The 24,778-nt window shown below is 40.8% G+C and overlaps 1 protein-coding gene across 4 annotated transcripts in view; it reads left to right on the plus strand.

The window, feature by feature from the left end:
- MYO1B (myosin IB) overlaps positions 1-24,778 on the plus strand; it is a 193,934-nt gene that overhangs the window by 99,736 nt on the left and 69,420 nt on the right. For 3 of the 4 annotated variants that reach the window (XM_068968255.1, XM_068968256.1, XM_068968257.1), the window contains exons 5-7: positions 10,342-10,446; positions 14,341-14,387; positions 19,649-19,712. In XM_068968255.1, the coding sequence (XP_068824356.1) occupies positions 10,342-10,446; positions 14,341-14,387; positions 19,649-19,712 (216 nt within the window). The remainder of the gene's footprint in view (positions 1-10,341; positions 10,447-14,340; positions 14,388-19,648; positions 19,713-24,778) is intronic. The other variant, XM_068968258.1, reaches the window with a different exon arrangement.

The raw sequence follows: 24,778 nt of genomic DNA on the forward strand, positions 1-24,778 counted from the left end.
GTATATGATTTCCTCCTTCTCAGAGAGTTGTAAACCACCTGCTTCCTCCTGGTGCAGAATTCTGTTTCCTGGTTGGGCTTGTGTCCCTTCCTTATTGAGAGATGGAGTAGAGGTTGCTGTTCCTGTTTCATGGGGTGGACATTCATTCTTTCCGTGAAAAACAGAAACACCTTATTCCTCTAGTGGAAATCTAGTGGCACATTGAGTTCATTTTTCTTTTCTATATTTTTCTCTTCTCTTGATATTTTCCTACTTGATACCTTGTCCTCTTGGTTTCAGTGTCCCATTCACTGCTTGAAATCCTATCATCTTCCCTAGATTTAATCCTTCTAGCCCCCGTTTACCCTCTCATAAGCTGAAGAATGGACAGCTGCTTCACAGGGTCATTGCCACCTGCTCTGGTGGGAAGCTTTGTTTACAGGTGCTGCTTCCTGTGGGAGGTTGGAGGAGGGTACCACCGTTAGTCACACTGTCAAACCTTCCACTGGGAAGCACCAGCTTCTTCTCTCGCCCAGACTGTTGCTAATCAATACCAGAAGAAATCGAAGAAGACATAGACAAGTTCCCAGCTTACAGTTTTAGTTTCAACAGACAAGGCACCAGATTGCTACAGAAACTTCTCTTTGTCAAAGTCTGTTCTCATGTGTAGGCAGACCAATAGCTGTTCATGGACTGATCAGCTTTTGAGTAGTGCTGGTCCTTGAACCATACTTTGAGTAGCGCTGTCCAGAAGTCACTTGGAACATTTGTGTTGGTTTTGAGCTACTGTGCTTCCTAGACCTGGTGAGGCTTCACTTATCCATTACATTGAATTCCTGGTGCTGGGTGGTGGGCGCTATACCTAAGAACTCTGTTTGTAAAGACTACTCAGCTATACCCTTTGGTGACTGCTTAGCCCTTCCTTTCATTTATAGATTCCAAAAGCACTCCTGCCTCTCCATCTCCATAGAGACAGTTAGTGTTTTACTTACTTATTCCCATCTTTTTCTACTTTTCCTTCCTTTTGAAAGTAGTGACACAGAAATTGTTTCAAATTGCATTAAGGTTTTGATTGTCATTAGGTTATAGTTTTGAGTAAAGAGACTTTGTGTCGTTTAATGTCTCTGTTTCATAGAGATTACTTACAGGAAAATGAAATGATGGAAAATAATACAGAGATTGTAGCACAGTGTGTGAGGCTTTTCTAGAGGGGGTTTAATCTCAGTTTTGTGGGGAAGAGGAATGCCAGGCCATTTTTTGAATGTCACGTTATCTTATTCACCAAAAATTTTTTGAGTACATGTAGTTATTAGCATTTTTGTATCAGCTAATGAATGAAAGAAGAAGAGAGCTAACATTTATTGAGGGCCTGGAATATGCTCTCTGCTTATACAGTGTCTCTTTTCAGTGAGAGTTTTTACTTAATAGCATATACAGAACCACCATGCAGTATCAGAGGACTCATTTTATAAGAAGTAATTAACTTAATGAGGTTGTAAACCTCTCTTGGCAGATGATGATGTTATTGGTCTTAAACATTGGAGACACTCTTACACTGTAGGGTCGTATAATGAGAGCTCCCAGGGAGAGGTGTAAACTCTTTGAATCCTTTGGGGTCCTATTTAATTCATTACTGCTGTGCTAAATAAAAAATTCATCATGCCTCATAAAAGTGCCCAACTATTTCTAGGCAGTGAACTCACAATTCACTATCATGAATACAGATAGTTTGAGGAGAGCCATTCAAGCACTGATGGGGGCAGGGAGGCAGAACATGAGGGAACCATCATAACTGCATTTTTCCAAGGACATCAGAGTAAACTGTGGGCCTGAGAAGATGATCCTGATATAAGAAAGCTTTATAAATTATTTGGCTTCTAATTTTACAGTTACATCAGTTTCTAGGAACTCTGCAGCCATCTGCTACAAGAGCTGTGAAGCCTGCCCTGCTCGTTAAGACCCGTGGTTCTGAACCCCGAATGACCTTGCACCGCTTTATATCTGTGATAGTTTTCTGACTTGGTCAGCAACAGAGATGTGACCGGCTTTTTGTAGCCTAAACATGCATAAGCGTTTTACAATGCTGAATATCTCCACATGGACGCAAAAGAGCTAAGCAAGCTCAAGGCCAAAATGCCGTGAGCTATATTTTCTTTCTTCCTCATGTGAGCGAGGTCTTTCATGACTCGTGTGTTTTATATGAATTATCAGAGATTTTGTGGCCAACTTTCAGAGGCAAAGCAACTTGTTCTTAATTGTGTTTCAATAAAAACATTTCTAGTCACGATTCCTCTCGGAGCAGAGGCAGTTTTTCATTGCAAGACCCTTGCTTTTGATTGGGGCAGTTCACAGCTGCCTGTTTGGTCAGTTTGGATGTGCTGCAGCTGGGTTATTTTGTAGCACTGCAGACTCAGGGCTACTAAAAAGGGTGTTCTTCTATGTTGCAGAGTCCTTGTTTCACTGTATACAAACATGGCTTGCTTGATTTAGGCAGTCACACTCTTTGGGTCACTGAACCACCAGACCTGTTCAGCCCCTATAAAACCTTGGGTGCTTTAGCTAAGGAAATAGAGAAGTGTGTAAGCTGAGAAATTTATCAGTATTGGGTGTATAAGTGTATGGCTCTCTCTTTGCTATGTGACATATGTAACATGGTTTATGTGATGTGTATGTGACATACGATAATACTTATATTGGGTTCCATAAGATGTTATGGAAAGAAAACAAATGAATTTTTTTGGCCAACCTAGCTATCTGTTAATGCATGGGTGGGTACTTGTTAACTCCTGGATAAATTTATTAGTTCTGAAAAAAAAGATCCTCAGAATAAGCCTTGCTTAATTTCATACCTTTCTTCCCTGGCATAGTGATTGAATCCATGTGGAGCCTGCTCATTTACATGTATGGGTCTTCCCTTGTAGTTCAGTTCAGTTCAGTTGCTCAGTCGTGTCCAACTCTTGCAACCCCGTGAACCGCAGCACGCCAGGCCTCCCTGACCATCACCAACTCCTGGAGTCCACCCAAGCCCATGTCTATTGAGTTGGTGATGCCATCCAACCATCTCATCCTGTCATCCCCTTCTCCTCCTGACCTCAAGACCACCATCAAGGTCTTTTCCAATGAGTCAGCTCTTTGCATCAGGTGGCCAAAGTATTGGAGTTTTAGCTTCAACATTTTAGTCCTTCCAATGAACACCCAGGACTGATCTCCTTTAGGATGGACTGGTTGGACCTCCTTGCAGTCCAAGGGACTCTCAAGAGTTTTCTCCAACACCACAGTTTAAAAGCATCAATTCTTCGACACTCAGCTTTCTTTGTGGTCCAACTCTCACATCCACACATGACCACTGGAAAAACCATAGCCTTGACTAGACGGACCTTTGTTGACGAAGTGATGTCTGCTTTTTAATATGCTATCTAGGTTGGTCATAACTTTTCTTCCAAGGAGTAAGCGTCTTTTAATTTCATGGCTGCAATCACCATCTGCAGTGATTTTGACACCCAGAAAAATAAAGTCAGCTACTGTTTCCACTGTTTCCCCATCTATTTGTCATGAAGTGATGGGTCCAGATGCTATGATCTTAGTTTTCTGAATGTTGAGCTTTAAGGCAGCTTTTTCACTCTCCTCTTTCACTTTTATCAAGAGGACCTTTAGTTCTTCTTCACTTTCTGCCATAAGGGTGGTGTCATCTGCATATCTGAGGTTATTGATATTTTTCCCAGCAATCTTGATTCCAGCTGGTGCTTCTTCCAGCCTGGCATTTTGCATGATGTACTCTGCATAGAAGTTAAATAAGCAGAGTGACAATATACAGCCTTGACATACTCCTTTTCCTATTTGGAACCAGTCTGTTGTTTCATGTCCAGTCCTAACTGTTGCTTCCTGATCTGCATACAGGTTTCTCAAGAGGCAGGTCAGGTGGTCTGGTATTCCCATGTCTTTCAAAATTTTCCACAGTTTATTGTGATCCACAGAGTCAAAGGCTTTGGCATAGTCAATAAAGCAGAAATAGATGTTTTTCTGGAATTCTCTTGCTTTTTCATGATCTGTTGATATTGGTAATTTGATCTCAGGTTCCTCTGCCTCTTCTAAAACCAGCTTGAAGATCTGGAAGTTCACAGTTCACATATTGCTGAAACCTGGCTTGGAGAGTTTTGAGCTTTACTTTACTAGCGTGTGAGATGAGTGCAGTTGTGGAGTAGTTTGAGCATTCTTTGGCATTGCCTTTCTTTGGGATTGGATTGTAGATCAGTTGGTCAAAGAATCTACCTGCAATTCAGGAGACCCAGGTTCAATTCCTGGGTTGGGAAGATCCTCTGGAGAAGGAAATGGCAACCCACTCCAGTATTCTTGCCTGGAGAATCCCATAGACAGAAGAGCCTTGCAGGCTACAGTCCGTGGGGTCACAAGAGTTGGACACGACTTAGCAACTAAACTACCACCACCACAAGTATTCTTGCCTGAAGAATCCCGTGGACAGAGGAGCCTCATAGGCTACAGTACATGGAGTTGCAAAGAGCTGGACGTGACTGAGTGACTAATACTATAATGAGATTCCCATCCTTTTGTCGTCATGGTTGCAAATCTCATTGTTTTCTGTTTCTCAAGCACCTATAGCTGTTTCGCAATGTTTTCTTACATAAAACATTACCATATATGAATTTATATGATTACATATTGGGCTTCCCAGGTGGCTCAGTGGTAAAGAATGTGCCTGCTGTTGCAGCAGCCGCTGGAGACACACGTTAGATCCTTAGGTCAGAAAGAGCCTCTGGGGGAGGACTTGGCCAACCCAGTCTCAAATGCATAGGATTTGCCTGGAAAATCCCGTGGACAGAGGACCCTGGCAGGCAACAGTCCATGGGGTTGCAAATGAGTTGGAGACGACTTAGTTTCTAAACAACATGATTACATATTATGTAATTCTACAATGACATACAATAGATATTATTCACAACACAGTGCAAGGTATCAGAGTATACAGAGTTGAATTAGTTATCATTACCTTTAGTTCAGTTTAGTTCAGTCGCTCAGTCGTGTCTGACTCTTTGTGACCCCATGAATAGCAGCACGCCAGGCCTCCCTGTCTATCACCAACTCCCGGAGTTCACTCAGACTCACGTCCATCGAGTCGGTGATGCCATCCAGCCATCTCACCCTCAGTCATCCCCTTCTCCTCCTGCCCCCAATCCCTCCCAGCATCAGAGTCTTTTCCAATGAGTCAACTCTTCACATGAGGTGGCCAAAGTACTGGAGTTTCAGCTTTAGCATCATTCGTTCCAGAGAAATCCCAGGGCTGATCTCCTTCAGAATGGATTGGTTGGATCTCCTTGCAGTCCAAGGGACTCTCAAGAGTCTTCTCCAACACCACAGTTCAAGAGCATCAGTTCTTCGGCTCTCAGCCTTCTTCACAGTCCAACTCTCACATCCATACATGACCACAGGAAAAACCATAGCCTTGACTAGACGGACCTTAGTCGGCAAAGTAATGTCACTGCTTTTGAATATGCTATCTAGGTTGGTCATAACTTTTCTTCCAAGGAGTAAGCATCTTTTAATTTCATGGCTGTAATCACCATCTGCAGTGATTTTGGAGCCCAAAAAAATAAAGTCAGCTACTGTTTCCCCATCTATTTGCCATGAAGTGATGGGACCAGATGGCATGATCTTAGTTTCCTGAATGTTGAGCTTTAAGCCAACTTTTTCACTCTCCTCTTTCACTTTCATCAAGAGGCTTTTTAGTTCCTCTTCACTTTCTGCCATAAGGGTGGTGTCATCTGCATATCTGAGGTTATTGATATTTCTCCCAGCAATCTTGATTCCAGCTTGTGTTTCTTCCAGTCCTACGTTTCTCATGATGTACTCTGCATAGAAGTTAAATAATCAGGGTGACAGTATACAGCCTTGACGTACTCCTTTTCCAAGTAAGAATTTCTAGAATCATAAGCTGTCACCTATAACCCCTTTCCATTCTTGTAGAAATGAATTCTGATCTAGATATTTTGATCTAGAAATGTTTTGTGATAGGCCATTTGTCCATTAGTGTATATTGTTTGGATAACCTTTGATGTTCTGCTGTTCTCTGGTGAGAAGATATTTTGACATCCAAGACTTCATATTTTATTTGTCTGACTTAATACATTTTAAAATTTAAGTTACATTCAAATGTGTATGTGTACATAAATCTGCACATGTAAAGTATCTATGAGTTGGAGAAAACGATGAACTAGAATCAGTTGTAAGCAATGCTGTTGTTTTGCTAATTTTAAATGTCAGTGTTCTTATATCTAGAACAGCAGTGCTTTTTAGAACTATGAGTACACATAAGAATATCCTTTTTTTTTGTCCTAAATAGAACCCTTTTATATTTTTACAGCAAACATGCAAGACATTGTCACTGAGAGTATGATTAGTGGATAAATGCATTCATTTTACTCAAAAGTATTGTCTTGGAAAAGGCTTACTGTTTTATGTTGTGGTTGCCAAGGTCATGCGGTTCCTGTGATAGTTAACATGATTCAAAAATTGGGCTTTGTAGTATGGAGAAGGATGATAATTTAATTCTTGATTCTCCTCAGAAATGTAGTATTTTTCATTTGTAGAGGTGATTACATAAAGTTTTGGTTTAGATAAATATTTAAACACCTGAATAAAGATCGAAATTTATTTGAACTTTACAATAGAAGTGCCAAAGGAAATGAAGCAGAAAGTCTCATGAGATAGCTATTATTTCTTGTTTCCAGCATGGCGAAATATAATGAAAACAGTCTCTAAACTACCTTGGACCTTGCCACTTGTCCTACAGGTTTACTTATTTTCTCTAAAGTAGTCGACTCTCTTGTGAACTACTTGAGTTAAATATCAAGTATTATGTCAGGAAAAAAATAATAAGCGTTGTCTTTTTTAGACAGTGAGGCTTTATTTGGAAAAAATTACCCTTAATCCCAGCTTCAAAAAATGATTTATAAAAATGAACCCAGTAGTAGAATTACTGAAGATAGTAGAATATGAACATAGAAACTTGTTAACAACTTAGAAGGATCTTTGAAGTATATTAAAAAATTACATTTGAATTACTTAAATAGATTTTAAAATTAATAAAACTGATTCCTAATTTCAACTTAAGTTAATCTCATCTTGGTATCTCAGTAGATATTGTGAGTTTACATACAGTTTTAACAGCCATATGATGTCAGTCCAATCCAAATTCCAAAAAATCTGCTACTGGTGCCATTTTAAAATAGATTTGACCCCGAGAGAATTTGATACTGTTTCATTCAGGCCATTAAAAGATCTCTGGGAGGTCAAAATCAATTCTCCCAGCTACCAAAGAGTTCTCATTCTTGGTTTATCTCCCTTCCTCCCTCTGCTCCCATATGCACACACACAGCAGTTTGTCCCTGGTGTCCATCCTGGACTCGAACAGGGTTTTCAGAGAACAGGGTGTAGCCATGTATCTGAGGTTTGAGGTTTGGCTGTAGTGAGGTTCATAATCACTGAAGTAAGCAAGATAGCCTGGCCTGAACTTTTAATATTTCTTGTTAGTTTACCTAAAAGAAAACCTACCTTTCCATCTGAAATATGTCTCTGTGTGTGTGTGTGTGTGTGTGTGTGTGTCTGTGTCTGTGTCTGTGTGTGTACCACTACCTAGAGCAGTTCTTTTGCCTGTAAATGCTTCCATTCTTTAGTAGTATAATAAGTAGAGGGCCGGAAATTCAAGTCAGGAAGAGTATAGGTAAAACATACATGTGAGATTGTAGGTGGGGATGGGGAGCAAAGAATGCTGCTGAGAAAGCAGGATGATGAGAAAGCAAGCCTGGAGGTGAATGGTTTCAGAGGCCACACCATAGGGTTGGAATGCGTGGGTGATTCAGGAGAGTTGGCCCACAGTTGGCAGACCAGATAGTGCAAGACGTCAGGAGTTTGCTGGGAGGGCTGTCTCACCTGACTTTGAAAGCCAGAGAGCCTAGAAACAAAGTATCTCAAAGTGACAGAAGAAGAGTTCCAGTGTGGACTGGTGAGCATAGGGAAATGTAGCACCCAGAAGTGAAATGAAAGGTAATAGTATAAACTTTTGTCCAAGACTGAGGCCAGGTCGCCCTGATGGAGCAACAAAAGTGTGTCCATACGGTTCGCTTGCCTTTACATAGTTAAATCCTGAGCACAACGGGAAACGTGGTTCAGGAACTAGACACGATGGAGGATGTGTTAAGGGACAGTGCCCTCTGGAAGGAGGGTATTGCAAAAACGCAAGACTGATATTTCTCAGTTACAGTCTTTAAGAGGAGACAGCAGAAATCAGCCATCACAGACCACCAGAGAACCTGTTTGGACTCATTCTCGTTAGCCAGAAAGCAAATTGGAGGCAGCATTAACTCCAACCACTGAAGAAGTACCCCTCGTCCCACCACTGTCCTCAGGGCTCCAATGAGATCGTCTGCTTCCTCAGCACTGTATCTGCTGGCACTCCCTGAGGACTCTGTGGGACCTGCGTGGATTCCTGGTAGTCTGTGGCTCCTGTTACTAGTTGATGCTTTGGGTTTCTGTGTAGGCCCTGAAGCACGTGTTGGGCAATGTACCCAAGGTCATGTTCCAGTCATTCATTTCTTCACATATGGATGTGGGAAATGGGCTAGAAGTTACTTGTATACGTCCTCATGAGAAAGAGCAGTATTGAGTTTGATCCCCTTACACCCATAGGTAGGGGTCCTGCCACTCACACCTGGGGAAGGCTCTCCTGCCCTCCGACAGTGGCACCAGAGTAAAGAACTTTCAAGAAAGTAAGATTTGGGGAGATTGGTTTTTCTTCTTGACTGCCCGAATGTGGGTCCCTGTGTTATTTTGCTGACATTTACTGGTTGAGTGTTTACCAGATCCTGATTATGGAACATTAGAACTGGGACAGTTCAAAAGAAATTCAATAGCAAATAAGTTTGGGAAATGGTGAATTCTTGATCTTTTTCTGGACTTCTACAATGCACATGCTCCTCTAAGAAGCCATGTAATAAGGAAACCTGTTTCACTTAACCTAACTCACTGTGGCCCCAGATTCATTTGACTTTGGACTTCATTTTCCCTTAACATCTATTACCATTCCTTGGAACAATATTAAAAGGGTCAGTTTTTTGGAAGTAGATGCTGTGAAGAGACATGTACTGATTGGGGAAGGATAAAACCAGATTTGGCCCACCTTACCAGTTTCAGCTGGGCTTCCCACGTGGCTCAGTGAGAAAGAATCTGCCTGCCATTGTAGGAGATGCAGGAGATGTGGGTTTGATCCCTGAATTGGGAAGATCCTCTAGAGGAGGAAATGGCAACCCACTCCAGTATTCTTGCCTGGAGAATTCCATGGACAGAGGAGCCTGGGTGGGCTACAGTCCATGGGGTCACAAAGAGTGGGACACAATGAGCACAGTGAGCACTCGTGCAAAGCAAAAGCACCAGTTTGAGCAAAGAGTTCTTTGCATGCTTCTGGTGGCCTGTGTGTTTTAGCAGGGAACTTTCTACTAGTGAAGTCTATGAAAATAACTAAAAGGTTCCCTGGAAGGTCTGTATTTCTTGTATTTGAATCCTTAAGATTAGCTGCTTCGATTTTTAATTGATTTGAAGAGTAATTAATCTGATTGTAAGCAGGCCAGTTTGATTTAGAAAGTATTTTTGAGGAGAGGCAGTTCTTTTAAACTTTAAAAATACGTTTGGTAAAGACACCCAGGTTATCAAGTTCATTTTGACTTGAATCACCTGTGTATAGTATAGTAATTGTATATAAACAATTGCTTTTAAAAATTAATTTTTTATTGAGGTATACTTGATTTACAATCTGTTTCAGGAATATAGCAAAGTGATTTAGTTATATGTATATATTTATATACAAACAGTTATTTTTAAGATTTTTTTCCCATATAGGTTATTATAAAATATTGAATATAGGTCCCTGTGCTATACCGTAGGTCCTTGTTGTTTATCTGTTTTATTCATACTAGTGTGAATTATGGCTTTTTTTCTGGATATATGCCAGGAGTGGAATTGCTGGATTATATGTGGTAGCTCTATTTTTAGTTTTTTAAGAAACAATTGCTTTAAGAAGATAGTCCTGAGATCTTGTTGGCTATGTTTACTCAGCCAATTTTTTAGCAACTCAGTGATAACCTTTAAGCACAGTTCCTGTTACATCTAAATCAGTGATATATCTGAATAGAAAGCATGAATATTTTAAAAGGTTTCCAAAACATTCTTTGCTCCCAGGAAGTGCAGGTTTTTGAAAACACTATTAGTGCATATTCTTGCCCAGATCTCTTCACCCCAAAATAAAAAAAAATTTTATTGGCTTAATTTATTAATATGGCTTGTTTTCATCCACAGAGGCCAGCAAGCTTGTTATGTCCTACGTGGCAGCTGTTTGTGGAAAAGGAGCAGAAGTTAATCAAGTCAAAGAACAGCTTTTACAGTCCAACCCAGTTCTGGAAGGTAGGATTTTGGGTGTATATTGGTTCAGTGTGACTTGAACAGTAAATCCAGTTTTCAGGGCACTTCAGGCACCTGGAGGTAGCCTAGGAGGGCAGAGGGAAGAGGAGAGTCAGGCCCAGACCTGCTGAGCAGGTAGCATGCCATAGGAACTCGGGGCTGCATGAACTTGAAGGAGGGAACACTTTCCTTGACTAAAGGAGCTCTCCCACTTGCAGTCACTTTTTTCCCCTCTCAGTTTTTGTTTGAATTACTTAAATTTTGCTTAATAATAATCAATTGATATTTGCGTATGACTTGACAGCTGGGAGAAACTTAGTGAAAAAGAGCAATGTGAGGGCAGTGCTATTTTATTCAGAATAACACCCATGGCTGGAGATTTCTGTTGTCAAGGAAACCAAGGCTCTGTCAGAGAAACATTTAAGGACTAGTTTCTAAGGGTTACAGAAAGCCTAAACTTGACTTTATTCTCTGGTTGGCCGTCTGGGTCAGTCAGCTTGGGCTGCCATAACAAAGTACCACAGACTGGGTGGCTTAAACATCAGAAATCTATTTTCTCACACTTGTGGAGGCTCCGAAGTCTAAGATCACCTGCTGCTAAGGTAGGTGTTCTTCTGAAGCCTCTTTGTAAGCAGCTACAGCCTGCTGTGTGCTCACATGACCTCTTCTTTGTGTGTATATGTGGGAGAAGGAGGGGGATGATGGGTGGTTGGGGGCTGGCTCATAACCTCATCTGATTACCTCCTAGAGGCCCATCTCCAAATATCATTACACTGGGGGTTAGGGCTTCCAACATGTGAAGTTGGAGGGAGGGAAGGACATAAGCATTTAGTCCATAATACCATCAGGAAACCAAGCCAGGGATAAGTCCCCTTCTACCATGGAGGTTGGCATAAACCATCAGCATAAGCCATCCATATGTTGAAATCAGTAAATGAAAGCCTGTCTCTGTTGATGGAAGGCCCACTGCATTGCTTTATACTGTAAGCATACCTGTATTGTCATTTGACACAGTTGTTAGGATAGAATAGGTTTCTCAGCCGGGGCATTGACAATTTGAACTGGATAGGTCTTTGATGTGGAAGGCTGTCCTGTACCTTGTAGGATGTTTAGCAGCATCTCTGATCTCCACCCACTGGGTGCCAGTTGCACCCCTGCCTCTAGTTGTTACCATTGAAAATGTCTCCGGACATTGCCAGCTGTCCCCTGTGGGGGTCAAGACAACCCCTGGTCAGAAGTTCTGGTCTCAAAAGAGTAGTTTGGTTCAACTGTTTGTTCAGAGTCATGGAAGGTCAAGATTTAACATGGATTAAAGCAGAGTGGCTTTTGGAGGGAGAACCACCCCCGCACGCTGCCCCAACCCAGTATGGAGAAACAGAGCCCTGCCCATTGTCTCTGTTACTCAGGCCGAGTCCCTCCGTCCACTTTATTACACAGTATACATCTTTATCCCCCAGATAGTGAAATAAAACTCATGGGAATACTTTGCATGTGAGAAACAAAGGCCAAAACATCTATTATATTGTTACTGATCTTTCTTTCCCTTCAGTACCTTAACAAATAAAGATGCTATGATAGAAAGCAGTATATCTTCTTCTTATTCCAGTATTTGACTTTTTGTTTATTGTCTTTTGCTTTTAAGTCAGGATGCTATACATGTGTTATATTTCTGTAGATGCTTATTTTAAGAATGCTGAGATCTAACAGAGAAACACTGTGGAATGCTATAGCTCACATCTGTGATTAGAATTTGACTCTTTATTTGATGGTATTTGAAATGAGGCCTCAGTGCAGGAAATGGGAGAAATGTCCACTGTAGGCATGTATTATATTTTATGGGAATGCTTTACTTTTTAACTGGAGTTGCTACTGTAAATGAACACTTAGAACAATGAACTTAGAAAAACAATTGAGGAATGTGTCTCGAGTGTTCTATAATGGAACACTTGTTTTTGCTTCTGAGGCTTACAATAAAAGACTTTAGTGTTTAGAGCTATGTTTAGTAATATGCAACTCAGATTTGTTTGATGAAAAGATGGTCTATGGCTTGCAAATGGCACCCTGAATAAAGTTTCTTGAAGCAATTCCTTCACTTGCCCTTGACCTTCAAACCACAAGAAACTCTCCTTTGTGTGTCAGCATCTTGTGCTAGACTTCGGGGCTGTGCATATTAGTTAATTTGGCATCCCTGTGTGTTCACCCCCGCCGCGAAGATCTAGCCTATGAAAACACGGAAAAGTTATGGTGTTCATGATGACTAGGTCAACACTCAACCATTAGCAAGGTTATATATATCAAGGCCCTTTAGCTGGTAGTGGACGTGGGATAAGGACCTCTTCAGCAAGCATCCTTTTTTGAGTGTTTTTCATGTGCAGGCTTCTTTACTTAACACAGCATCTCAGCTTATTTACTATCAAAAAGAGAATTTGTTGGCAGGGACCGTGAAGCCATACCCATTCCAAGTGGAATCTCTGAATCAAAGGACTTGCCTGGTGTGACTTTGTAAATTTTGTCTTAACTGAGCAGGAACCAACTACTTTTTTTTTTTTTTTTTAACAATCAAAAACATAAAAATACCAGCTAACATGAAATCTAAGACAGCAGGTTTGGTTATTGAATAGCCACAGTGAACTTTCCACATTTTGATCAGACAGTTGCTTTCAAAACTTGGACCATCTTTTGGCCATTTTAATCATGTGAACTTACTGTTCTGATCTTCTTGTCTTTGTTTAACTTAATGAAGTTGTGAAAGCTGGGTTTTGATGCCTGACCTCTCATCTAGAGCCATTTCTATTCACCACATCATCGCATATCACACTGCAGTCCCTACTGGCTGCAGTGTGGCCCATGGATCCCTCAGGGTAGGGTGGGAGGGTATTGGTAGAAAAGCAGAATTTCATGTCCATCCCTGGACTCAATGAGCTGAAATGTGCACTTGAACAAGATCCTCAGGCGATTGGTTTACCTATCAAAGTTTGAGGTATGCTTCTGGGCTTCACAGCATCCAACAGGGATCCTCTCTGCTTCTATGACTTACCTTTATCCCACTTAATCTTCTGTTACCAAGGCCCAGATTAATCTGCTCCTATTTTATGCACAAGTTTGATGAAACAGTCCTCTTACCTTTTGACACTGAAAGACCTTTGTCAGACAGCAGCGTTCCCTGCGGTTCTTCTGTGCTCTCGTTGGAAAGGGCGTCCTGTGGAAGATTCTGGCTCCTTGAAGCAGCTAAGCCTGGAACTAACTTGATTTTGCCTTGTGGGCTGTTTTTGTTTTGTTTTTCTGGAAAGTTTCGCTTAGGTCTGATGGACATGAACTAATGAAACTGTGGTATTTTTAGTCTTTTGGAAATGACGTTAGCTTCCAAAGTTCTTACTCTTTCTGTATTTCAGAGTTACATATTTAATTACATTTAAATAGCTTTTATTTCAAAGTTGATTAAACAGTTTAAAGTTTCTTATGTTTTTTTCCACCTGGAAACCTCATCAGTTGAGTTTCATAAAACCTTTGGTAATGTTAAGTAGTTATCTCTAAAATAACCTTGGTCGTTGTTAGTCATGGAAGAAGAACACAGAAGCCCTGCTTGCTAGCCATTCAGTTGACTACTATCAAAACAGTTAAAAGGTGTTGAAGTAGACAAGATTGTTTACAGTAGTACTTGAAAAACAGTTCCACGAATCATAGGGATGATTCTTTCTATGAACTTATAAGAGGACATGGGAGCTTTGGCAGCTTATTAAAAAACTTGTGTTTAGTTTCTATGGAAATTTTCTGGACAGAAATGTCATTACTGCAAGTAGCATTTCTAGAAATTTATAGATGTCATATATTTGTTTTAGTTTTGGCTTGAAAGTATTTTTCTGTCGCTTGACCACACATCTGTTTCTTTCCTACCAGCGTTTGGAAATGCCAAGACTGTAAGGAATGACAACTCCTCTAGATTTGTAAGTATTTGTATAAGCATAAGTGTTAACACTAATATTTAGCTCATGTGTGTTTAAACAACCAGTAGATGTTTAATATTTCTTAATACCCACATTTAAAAAAATAAGAAACACTGTATTGAGACAGGCTAAAAGTTCTATAAGGACTATTTTCATGCTTTCTGGAATTTTCCTTTCAAATTCTTCTTGGAGTGACAGGCTGTTTTTTTCCCCACGTTTTCTTATCATCTATCATAAAATTCTATGAGCAATTTAAATAGGGCTGTTTAGAATCTTCACTCATGTGAGTTTTGATATTTAGAGATCATAATTAAGACTTAGAAGTTAAGTAGAAAGGAGGATAGACTAGGTGCCAAGTTTGTATACTGTACAGCTCTTACCCTTTCTTCATTGGGGCCAGAAAGAATGGACATGTATTCTAAAACCTTATAGAGGTAAAAATCAATTAGTGTGGCAACCAGTAGGGGATGAGAGGAGTACCAAATAGTGACAACTGAAGCTAACTGAATCCTTTCCAGCCTCATCTCCATCTCTCTGCAGTGTGCACTCTGCACTCAGCCCCTGGGATCTCTCTAGCTGGGCTGCCTTCTCTCCCACCTCTGGTCTTTATGGAGACAAACACTGCCTGGAGGCAGCTGGGGGAAATAAGATGAGTGTGATGGTTGCATTTTGAAATTGATGGCTTTTTTCCTATAGTTTAGTTCTATAAATTTGATAAAGCTGTGTTCTTATACACATTGCTTGGGACCATTATTGATGATCTTCTGTGCCTCCCTGAGATTCTTCCTGTACCCCACACCTCCTCCCCAAGCCCCACCCCTAGCTTCTTTTAGTCCCCTTTTACCTTTTTCTTATTAGAGTCATCCATGGACTTCCCTGGTGGCTCAGACGGTAAAGCGTCTGTCTACAATGAGGGAGACCTGGGTTCGATCCCTGGGTTGGGAAGATCCGCTCGAGAAGGAAATGGCAATCCACTCCAGTACTATTGCCTGGGAAATTCCATGGACAGAGGAGCCTGGTAGGCTACAGTCCATGGGGTCGCAAAGAGTCGGACACAACTGAGTGACTTCACTTTCACTTTCATGCTTAAGGCATGAGAATGACCTCAGGTGGAGAGAGTTTTGATAGCTTGGAAAGTGAAAGACTAAGGTTCCTAATTCCAAGGCAATGATTTTTTTCCATTGGATTACCCCCTTAAGTTGTTAAAACTGATTTAAGCCATGCCTTTTCCTGTTGTGGTAACATGGCTAATCTCATTACATAAATAGAATTAGACGCAAAGTGTGGGCAGATAGGAGTAATTCCAAAGATCAAGCTTCTATATAGGTTAGAGATTTTGTTTTTGCTGTTGGCAAATGTACATACATTTTATTTTATTTTATTTTTTTCATACATTAAAAAAATTTGCAAATATATTTAGTCTATAGACCATAAAAATGCAGTGTAGTATATTGCTTAAAGAGTCATTGGTACTTAGAGATAATGGAAAATCTAGCAAAAGGCTCGGCAAGTGATTCAGCTTGTTGAATAACTTCAGAGAAATGCTATCATAACACGGGTATTAGGATATGAGATTAATACTTGATTATAAGCTAAATCATTTCATGCCCAGTTTTTAGTAATTACCCTGCTTTGCGGCCTGTGATTTTGACCAGTAATATACTCAAGTCTGTGTTATAATACTATAGTAGGACTCTTATATGTTTAAAATTACTGCTGTATATATAACAGGGGTTTATGACTCCAGGGAAATTACCTTTACTTCAACTATGCTTGACTGATTATCCTGGAATAAATTTCTTGATCTCTTTGCTGAGAAATCTGGTAGACCCTTCATCTCACTGTAGCTGACAGTGTCGACCAGTGTTCCCATGATATATCTCATAGTGACCCCCACCCCAGCACTCACTTTAATTTGACATATTGAGCTTCTGTTAAGACTCAGTGGTTTTTTCTTTTTTTTTTTTTTGGAGGGGGTTGGTTTAAGGCTTTGAAAATCACTTCTTGACCGAAGAACTTTGGAAGGGGATTTCATTGAGCATCTGCTGTGTACTCTGAGCTGAGTGAGGCTCTGGAGAGCATGGGAGAGAGCGTTACAGGGTCAGGAAGATCTCATCACCTCTCATTCAGTAAGAATAGAAACACACACACAGTTTATTCATTTGTTTGAAAACTCTGTTTTTTTTTTTTTTTTTTAAGATCGTTAAGCTTAGGTCTTCCTGCATGTCCTCTTGCAGCCTGCAGTCCTTTCTCCACTAGCAGCCTGAGTGATCTTTGCAAACTGCTGTCCCCCGCCAATGACAGCCTCTGTGGTTCCCTTGCACCTGGAATACAGCCTGGGCTCCTTCCACCCTCCTAGGGCGAGCTAGGCTGCCCAGCCGACCCTTACTGGGCTCCCGAGGCCTCAGCCACACAGGCCTTTGTGACTGCCAGGCATGTCTGAGTGCTTCCCCGGCCTTGGGCCTTTCTGTTGCTGGTCCTTTTGGCTAATGTGCTCTGTCCCCGGCTCTGTGTATGACTGGCATCTCATATTGTGTAGGTGTTATCTCAGATGTCACTTCCATGATGCCTTTTGTAGCCTCTGTGACTTCACCCTGTTTTCATTTTTGAAGGCACTCATCGGGCTCTGGAGTTAACTCTGCTCTCTTCCCCCATTTCCATCCTCATTGGCCCTGGAGAGTAGGAGCCGAGGAGGCAAGCTGCTCAGCCTCTTGTTCACTAAAGTGGCCCTAGGAGCTTGCGTAAGCTGCTGCCATAGGGCACTCTGGAGACATTTATTTGTTGATGAATGGATACCTGTTTTGAAGAAGCTTAGAGGCTAGTCAGGAAAATGGACATGTCTGAAAATAATTACAACACAGAAACTAGCAAGTTCCCCATGACAAGTACAGAATGAAGTGTTAGGGAAGCTCAGACTCAAGAAGCTGGAGGAGTCCGGGGCAGGGACAGTCCTGAGCGGGTCCACAGAAGCCAGAATCGAGTGGTGAGCCCAAGGAGCTGGCAGCACAGCATAAGGGACTGAGGGGCAGACGCCAGTGTGGACCTGCATTTGCCAGAGTTCGTGGCCAGGCCAGAGGTTCTGTGAATGGAGCCGTAGACCAGAGCACTGGGAAGCTGGATCTGGGCCCCAGGTGGAGGGCTTGGAGAAGCACGGTCAGGGTCTCAGACTTGGTTTTGTAGTCTGCGGGAAGCCCCTGGTTATTTGTGAGTGCCCTGGTGACAGGATCAGAACCAAGCCTTGGGGAGGTCATCAGCACGTGCATCCGCTGGGTTCTCAGTGCTGTCCTGGAGTTGAGCCCTGGTCAGTTTCCATTTCCCTTCTCCATGGGGTTTCCTCACTTCAAACCTCCTATTCTTTATTCTCAGCTGATGGTATTTTATGCCTGCTTCACAGGAATCATCTTCCAAACTTGCAGACTCACTTAGCCCCACTCCTTGACACCTCCTGGTCCCCATGTCAGTTCACACTCACTCCTGTCTCTCACTCGTCCCTCCTTGGGCGTTCCAGCTCTGTCACCGCCTGTGCCCAGGGACCACTTGCCATCAAAGTCATCCTGTCTCCTCTGGTCAACCTCTGACTCTCTTGTGAGGTTACTCTTCCTCCCCGCTTCGTAGCTGCTTTGGCTCCGGGGTCCCCATGTCTCCTGCAGAGCACTGCTCTTGATTGCCTGGATCTCAACCTGGACTTTGGAATTCTTGACCAACCCTCCTTACCTTCTGCGTCTAACTGCAGCCTGTCATCATGACTCCCTTCGTAGCTCTCAACTCCGTTTAGTTTCCTCCTTTGCTACTCCAGCTGCAAACTACCATTTCTCCCCATGTGCTGTCACCTCTGCCAGCTAGGTCCTTTGCAGTCCATTCTACACAGCCAGGGTGATCTTAGAAAGAGGCAAGTCTGATCACTGCATCCTTGTTGAGGAACCTTGAATGACAGATCTTTTATGTCAGGAGAAAATGTTGGTGTCATGATGTTGTGGCTTCCCTTAGCATCCTCGTGGGGGCCAGTCCTTAAGCCTGCTCCTCCCTGACCCCCGAGTGCCTGCCTGCCTGACCTCTCCTGATACTTCACCTTTAAGTCAGGGCAGATCTCCCACACCGTCCTCCGTCCCCTCTTCTTTGTGCACAGCACCATGACCCACTGTAGGACGCAACCCTGTACATGGTTATGTCCTGTTTATGTCCCAGTTTCCCCCAGGCTGTAAGTTCCTTGAGGGCAGGAGCTATGCCTTGCTTTCCCTTGTGTCTATGTTAGTATCTAGGAGCTGCTTGATAGACATTTTCGTAATGAGTAAGTGAAGACTTAAAGAGGCCAGATGACCCATGACAGTGAAGAAGGCGGGGGAGCGTTCACAATCTAAAAAAAGTCACAAATTGCATCATTGATTTGTGCCATGTGATCGTGTTTCTTCTCCTTTACCATTATTTTGAAAAATATAATTAAATTAATTCTCTGGGAGAATTACTTATAAACCATAGATCTGATTAAGGTAGAACATGAAACAAAACCAGACAACTTATTAGATCAACACACACTTTTCCAAACAAAAAACAACTCTCGGTTATTCTGATATATTTGTTACTCTTTATCCAGATGATTCGAGATTCTTCTCTACAAATCATAGTATGAGAGACTCTACGTGTATTCCTGTATGTTTGAAATTCTAACTATATACATGGGTCCATCCATCTGCAGCATGGGTTATATATTGCTATAGAATCTAGATCAAGAGCCAAAAAGAATAATAATGATCAGTCTTTTGATTCTGAGGTGGTCACAACACATAATCATTCATTTGATTTGAGTAGATGTAAAAACAGAACTTGAAGTGTTCCATTTTATCCACCAACCAGTTTGTCTGAAATGTCTAGTCATGGCTTAAAACATACTTTGCCTATAAAACTGAAATAATTTATATTCCTAGCTAGTGCATATGCAAGAAATACTTATTTTGTCTGTTTTTCATTTTTGGATTGAATACACACACCATTGAGAGCTTTGAAGCACATATCTGAAAATGGAAAAGTCTTATGATGGCTGAAAGATGTATTCTTAAATTAGCAATGAGATATGTTGAGTTTGAGCTAATAGAGTATTTAGTATGAGTTATTTATGGAGGCATGTTGTTTTGCATCATGGTTACATAAACTATGTCCTTCTTAATTACATTTAAACCAATGTATAAAGGGCTTATTATGCTATGTTTTAGATACAGACTGAATATTTTGAGGTGAACTTAACTCACAAATTCTTTCTTTTGCAGGGCAAATATATGGATATTGAATTTGATTTTAAAGGCGATCCACTGGGAGGAGTGATAAGTAACTGTGAGTATTTTAAAGAAGTTCAGAATAGTAAAATATGTATTAATATGTAAATAGAATAGTTTAGATACTGGTTCTTTAAGAAATAGCTATAAGGATACATTTCCTGTTCTTACATTTAGTTTTTTAACCTATGCATTTTAGATTGTTTTTATAATATTTAATTTCCAAGTCTTTTTTAAAAGATCAGAGTCTTTGCCTTTGAGAAACTTTTTAGAAATCTGCTAAAGAAATAAATGTTAGCTATTTAAATGTTAGCTAAATAGTTGTCTGTATTTTATATTCTGTAGCCAATCCAGTAATAAAAAAGATTCTTCAACAGTTGTTTTCTTTAACAAAATTATGGTTTAAAAAAAACCATAAATAATGATTGATTTTAATAATTTTTTGAGATAACATTTATGTGATAGGATGAGAAAAACCTGTTCTTCAGGTTTTAAGAAATTTTGTCTTTAAGTGTATTTAGATAATAGAAACAGATTTATTTAGTTTTCTTTAGTTATGATTTGTGATTGTAGTGAAACGTTCTCTGTTAAAGATGAAAAAAAGGAACAAAATCAGGTCAGGTCTACTCAGCAGTCCCAGGTGCAGAGTTTTCTCGGGGGACACAGTGGTCAGTACCTGTTGTCAGTGAGGCCCCTTCATCCACACTTTGGAACTGTCCTGATGTCTCTGCTCGTATTGATTTAGTCTGATTCGTTTGGGATGTGTAAGATGACAACTCAGGGTTTGTGCCCATCCAGTGGGAGCCACAGCCTGGCTACCGTCTTGTTTTTCTGAGGGCCACACTGCTGAGCCACCCCACTCCCCACCTTCCCCTGGCTCTTCTCTGCCCTAAGATGCTATTGGGTTTGTTAGAATGAAAGCAGTCTAAGCCTGTACTAGACAAAAGCAAATTTGCTCAGATATCTGAAGCACTGCTTTTTGTTATAGTAGTGGCATTCTTTCTCCAAATGAAATTTTACTCCAAAAATAAAACAAGGCCTCATCTGGTTAAAGAGGATATGAGTTGCCAGAACCCCTAGACCCCCAGGTGGCCCCTGAGATCTTCCTGAAAAACTCTAGAACCAGAGGAATGCCACTTGATTTCAAAGTGAGTGTTTTTAGAATTTGGGCACACCATGCAGCTGAATTTTTTAAAAACCACAACTCATGGAGTAAACTTCTAGGGCTAGAGTTTCTTCATCTTGGAAACAATAGAGTTGACTTGGATGAACTCCATGGTTCTTCCCATTTCTACCATTTGTAGTTTTTAAATAATTTAATTTTTAAATTTAGTTTGTGTATCATCCATTGGGATTATCCATATTTGCAAAAATGTATTGTTACTGGGGAACATCCTGAAGATGAAGTTTTAATCTGAAGTGAAATTGGCTAGGGTGGTGCTACTTATGTTAAATGATTTTAAATGTCAAATAAGGACGCAGAAGTACTCATGCAAACCATTTATGATACCACCAAAAGCAAATGATTATAACCCTGCCTAGTTTGTTAGGCAAGCTTCCTTCACAGTGTGTGCCAATTGGTGAGAGCTATACAGGAAAAGGTAGCCTCAATTTTAAGACCACCATTTTAAGAAATGATTAACTTTTATTCTGAAAGATAGTTTTAACACATTTATAGCACTTGTATTTTATAAGAGAAATTCGCTCTAGTTGTTAATTGAATAGCACATTATTTTGAAAATGAGAATAAATGAACTGTATTATAGAACATTCTGAGATGACTGAACCTATGTTACTCCTGAGGACTCTAGGAAAATATTTAAGGATGACTTAGATTAGAAAGTATTAGAAAATCACTTGGGTTTTACATTTTGGAGTTTCAAATTTCAAACACAAATGTCTTCCTGTCCCTAGTTCTTGCAGTATCCATGGAGAATAAATAGTAAACACTCAATTCATTTCCAGTGAAGATTAATATATCATCATGAATGGGTTTCAGATGGACTCTGTTACCATTTGTTCCCACAATGAAATTATATTGAAATTTGTGGTAGTGGGAACACCCTGGTATTTTAGAGTATCCTTTGCTTTGAAAAGGAGAGGGAAACATTAGTGGTGAGGTGAGAACAGGAAATTTCACCCAGTATAGACAGAGGACTGACTCATAGGTGGCCACAGGGAACTGCTGACTGCTGTCTTAAGGGAGTTATAAAGCCACGGGTAAACCCATTCTTGTTCTCATCAAGCTGCTAAAAGTTAGCTTCTTGTACCCAGAAAAGAAGACAAGATCTGCTGTTTTGTTCAGTTCCGTTCAGTCGCTCAGTCGTGTCCGACTCTTTGCAACTCCATGGACTGCAGCATGCCAGGCCTCCTTGTCCATCACCAACTCCTGGAGTTTACCCAAACTCATGTCCATTGAGTCGGTGATGCCATCCAACCATCTCATCCTCTGTCGTCCCCTTTTCCTCCTTCCTTCAATCTTTCCCAGCATCAGGGTCTTTTCAAAGGAGTCAGCTCTTCGCATCAGGTGGGCAAAGTATTGGAGTTTCAGCTTCAACATCAGCTCTTCCAGTGGATATTCAGGACTGATCTCCTTTAGGATTGACTGGTTGGATCTCCTTGCAGTCCAAGGGATTCTCAAGAGTCCTCTCCAACACCACAGTTCAAAAGCATAAATTCTTCAGCGCTCAGCTTTCTTTATAGTCCAACTCTTACATTCATACATGACTCCTGGAAAAACCATAGTCTTGACTAGTTGGACCTTTGTTGGCAAAGTAATGTCTCTGCATTTTAATATGCTGTCTATGCTGGTCATAGCTTTTCTTCCAAGGAGTAAGCATCTTTTAATTTCATGGCTGCGGTCACCATCTGCAGTGATTTTGGAGCCCAGAAAAGTAAAGTCAGCTACTGTTTCCAGTGTTTCCCCATCTATTTGCCATGAAGTGATGGGACTGGATACCATGATCTTAGTTAAAAGAAGACAAGATTTGCCATTTTATAGAAAGTCTATATTGCTTGCTTTGTTAGCAGCCAGCTAGTGAAAGTGTAAGTCACTTTGGCTTAATTATTACCTTGAAAAAGTCATAGGATCACTGGAGCCCATTGTGTACCTAGGAAGGGGTGGGAGGAAAGCCCAATAACTTACTCTGTCTTTCTAAGAGAGGTGTGCTATAAAACTTGTCTTCAACTCATTTGAAAGCTATGTGTTTCTGAGATTAGTGTCATTAGGAGAGAGGTGTTACAAAAATAGAAAATGGCAAACATTTACTTCAGTAGAGAAGTTAAAATATGGATGCATATCCAGATTTTTGGCTGATGTGGAATACTGTTTCTCCTGTTTTGTTAATTCTTATTGATCTCATAAAATTTATACATTTACCTTTGAGGATTTTGGACCTAATGTTATGAACTTAGAATGTTTGGAAACCTGTTGCTTTTATTAATAGCCATAGATACTTTTTTATAGTTAAGGCAGTAAAAGGCAATTCAGACTGTGCAGAAAATATGGTACAAGTCTCAAGGGATTTTATTTCCTAAAAGAAGAATAACATACAGATATTGGGTTGGCTAGAAAGTTCATTTGGCCTTTTCCATAAGATCTTACAGGAAAACCTGAACAAACTTTTTGGTAATCTAATACTAAGAAGCCTCAAGATTTCAAGTGTGCATATATACCTGAGGGAACTGTAAGGATGGGAGACAAGACTGTCTTGTTTACAGTAACTTATCAGGAGCCTAGGGTGATATCTGGCATACAGTAGGTGCTCAGTAAATGCTGGAGACAAGGATGGAATTGGTTAAATATAGGTAGGCTCTGTGTTTTCCTGCTTTATTATTTGGGGCATATCCATGAGCTTACATATGCAGCTCTCAGTGATTTATCATGTGGGTGCCAATGTCTAAACAAAAAGACAAGTTACTTAATTCTCTCTGCCTTCATTTCTTTATCTTTGAAATGACGGTAATAGTGCTGATGTCATAGAATTGTGATGAGTTGTGAATAATTTGTTAACATCCAAAGTGCTTGTAACAGGGCCTGGCATGAAGTAAGCACTCAGTAAACGTTAGTTTCTTTTCATTGTACTTATTTGTTGATGGTCTTTAGCTCCCAGACCAATATATACCCTATAATAACAGAGACTTAGTTTGTATGGTTGCTGAATGACAGTAACTAAAATAGTGTCTGATGTCTATTATATAATTGTTGAATTAACTACATGTAAGTACCTAGTGTATAACAAGTACAGTTTGACATAGAGAAATTTATTGAATAATAAAACTGCTTCATTGGATACTTTTATCCAAAAATTATATGCTAATCATTTAAAAATACTTTTTCTAAATCCCAGAAAGGCTAACAGAGTTGTTGGTAATCAAACTTCCTCTGTTGCTGATGTCTCTTCAGCTTGAAAGAAGTAATGCAATCCTGTGATTGTGAATGAAAGCAAATGTTGAAATTGGTGTGTGGTCCAGTTATGATTACTGCCCAGTAAACCACCCCAGGCTTAGTGGAGTAAAACAACACCCTGTCATATGCTCTTGGATTCTGTGGGGCAAGAATTCAGATGGAGTCAGCAGAGCTGGCTTGTCACCACAGCGTATGGAGCTTCAGCTGCATGGACGTCCCCAGTGTCGGGGAAGACTTACACGAATGTGGGGTCATAGTCCTCTGAAGCCTTTGTCACTCACGTGTCAGGCTCCTGGGCTGGGATCATCCAAGGACTGGGCTCAGCTAGACTGAGAGCCATCTACGTGTGGCCATGGGTGGTGTGGGCTTCTCACAGCAGGCCGGCGAGGTTCTGAGAGGGAGTGCCCCAAAAGGGAACATACTGACAGACCATGTTCTGAAAGAACCAGGAAAAAGCCTGAGGAACCTGGGAAATCGTACAGTGTTACTTTGACACTCTTAAGTCCATGTAGGCACAAGTTTGCTCAGTTTCAGTGCTGGGGGATGTAGATTCCACCTCTCAGTGGGAAGACTGTGGAAAGAATTGGTGACCATTTTATTTTAAGTAGCTTAAACCCAATAGATCATTTACAGAAATGGCCGCAACAATTTTTTAGCTTGGATCCACCCTCTGCAGTAGTCCCTTCTCTCAGTGACATAAGGCTTGGCTGTGAGAT

Source organism: Capricornis sumatraensis, chromosome 3 (genome assembly GCF_032405125.1).
Source record: "Capricornis sumatraensis isolate serow.1 chromosome 3, serow.2, whole genome shotgun sequence".
Taxonomy (NCBI): Eukaryota; Metazoa; Chordata; class Mammalia; order Artiodactyla; family Bovidae; genus Capricornis; species Capricornis sumatraensis.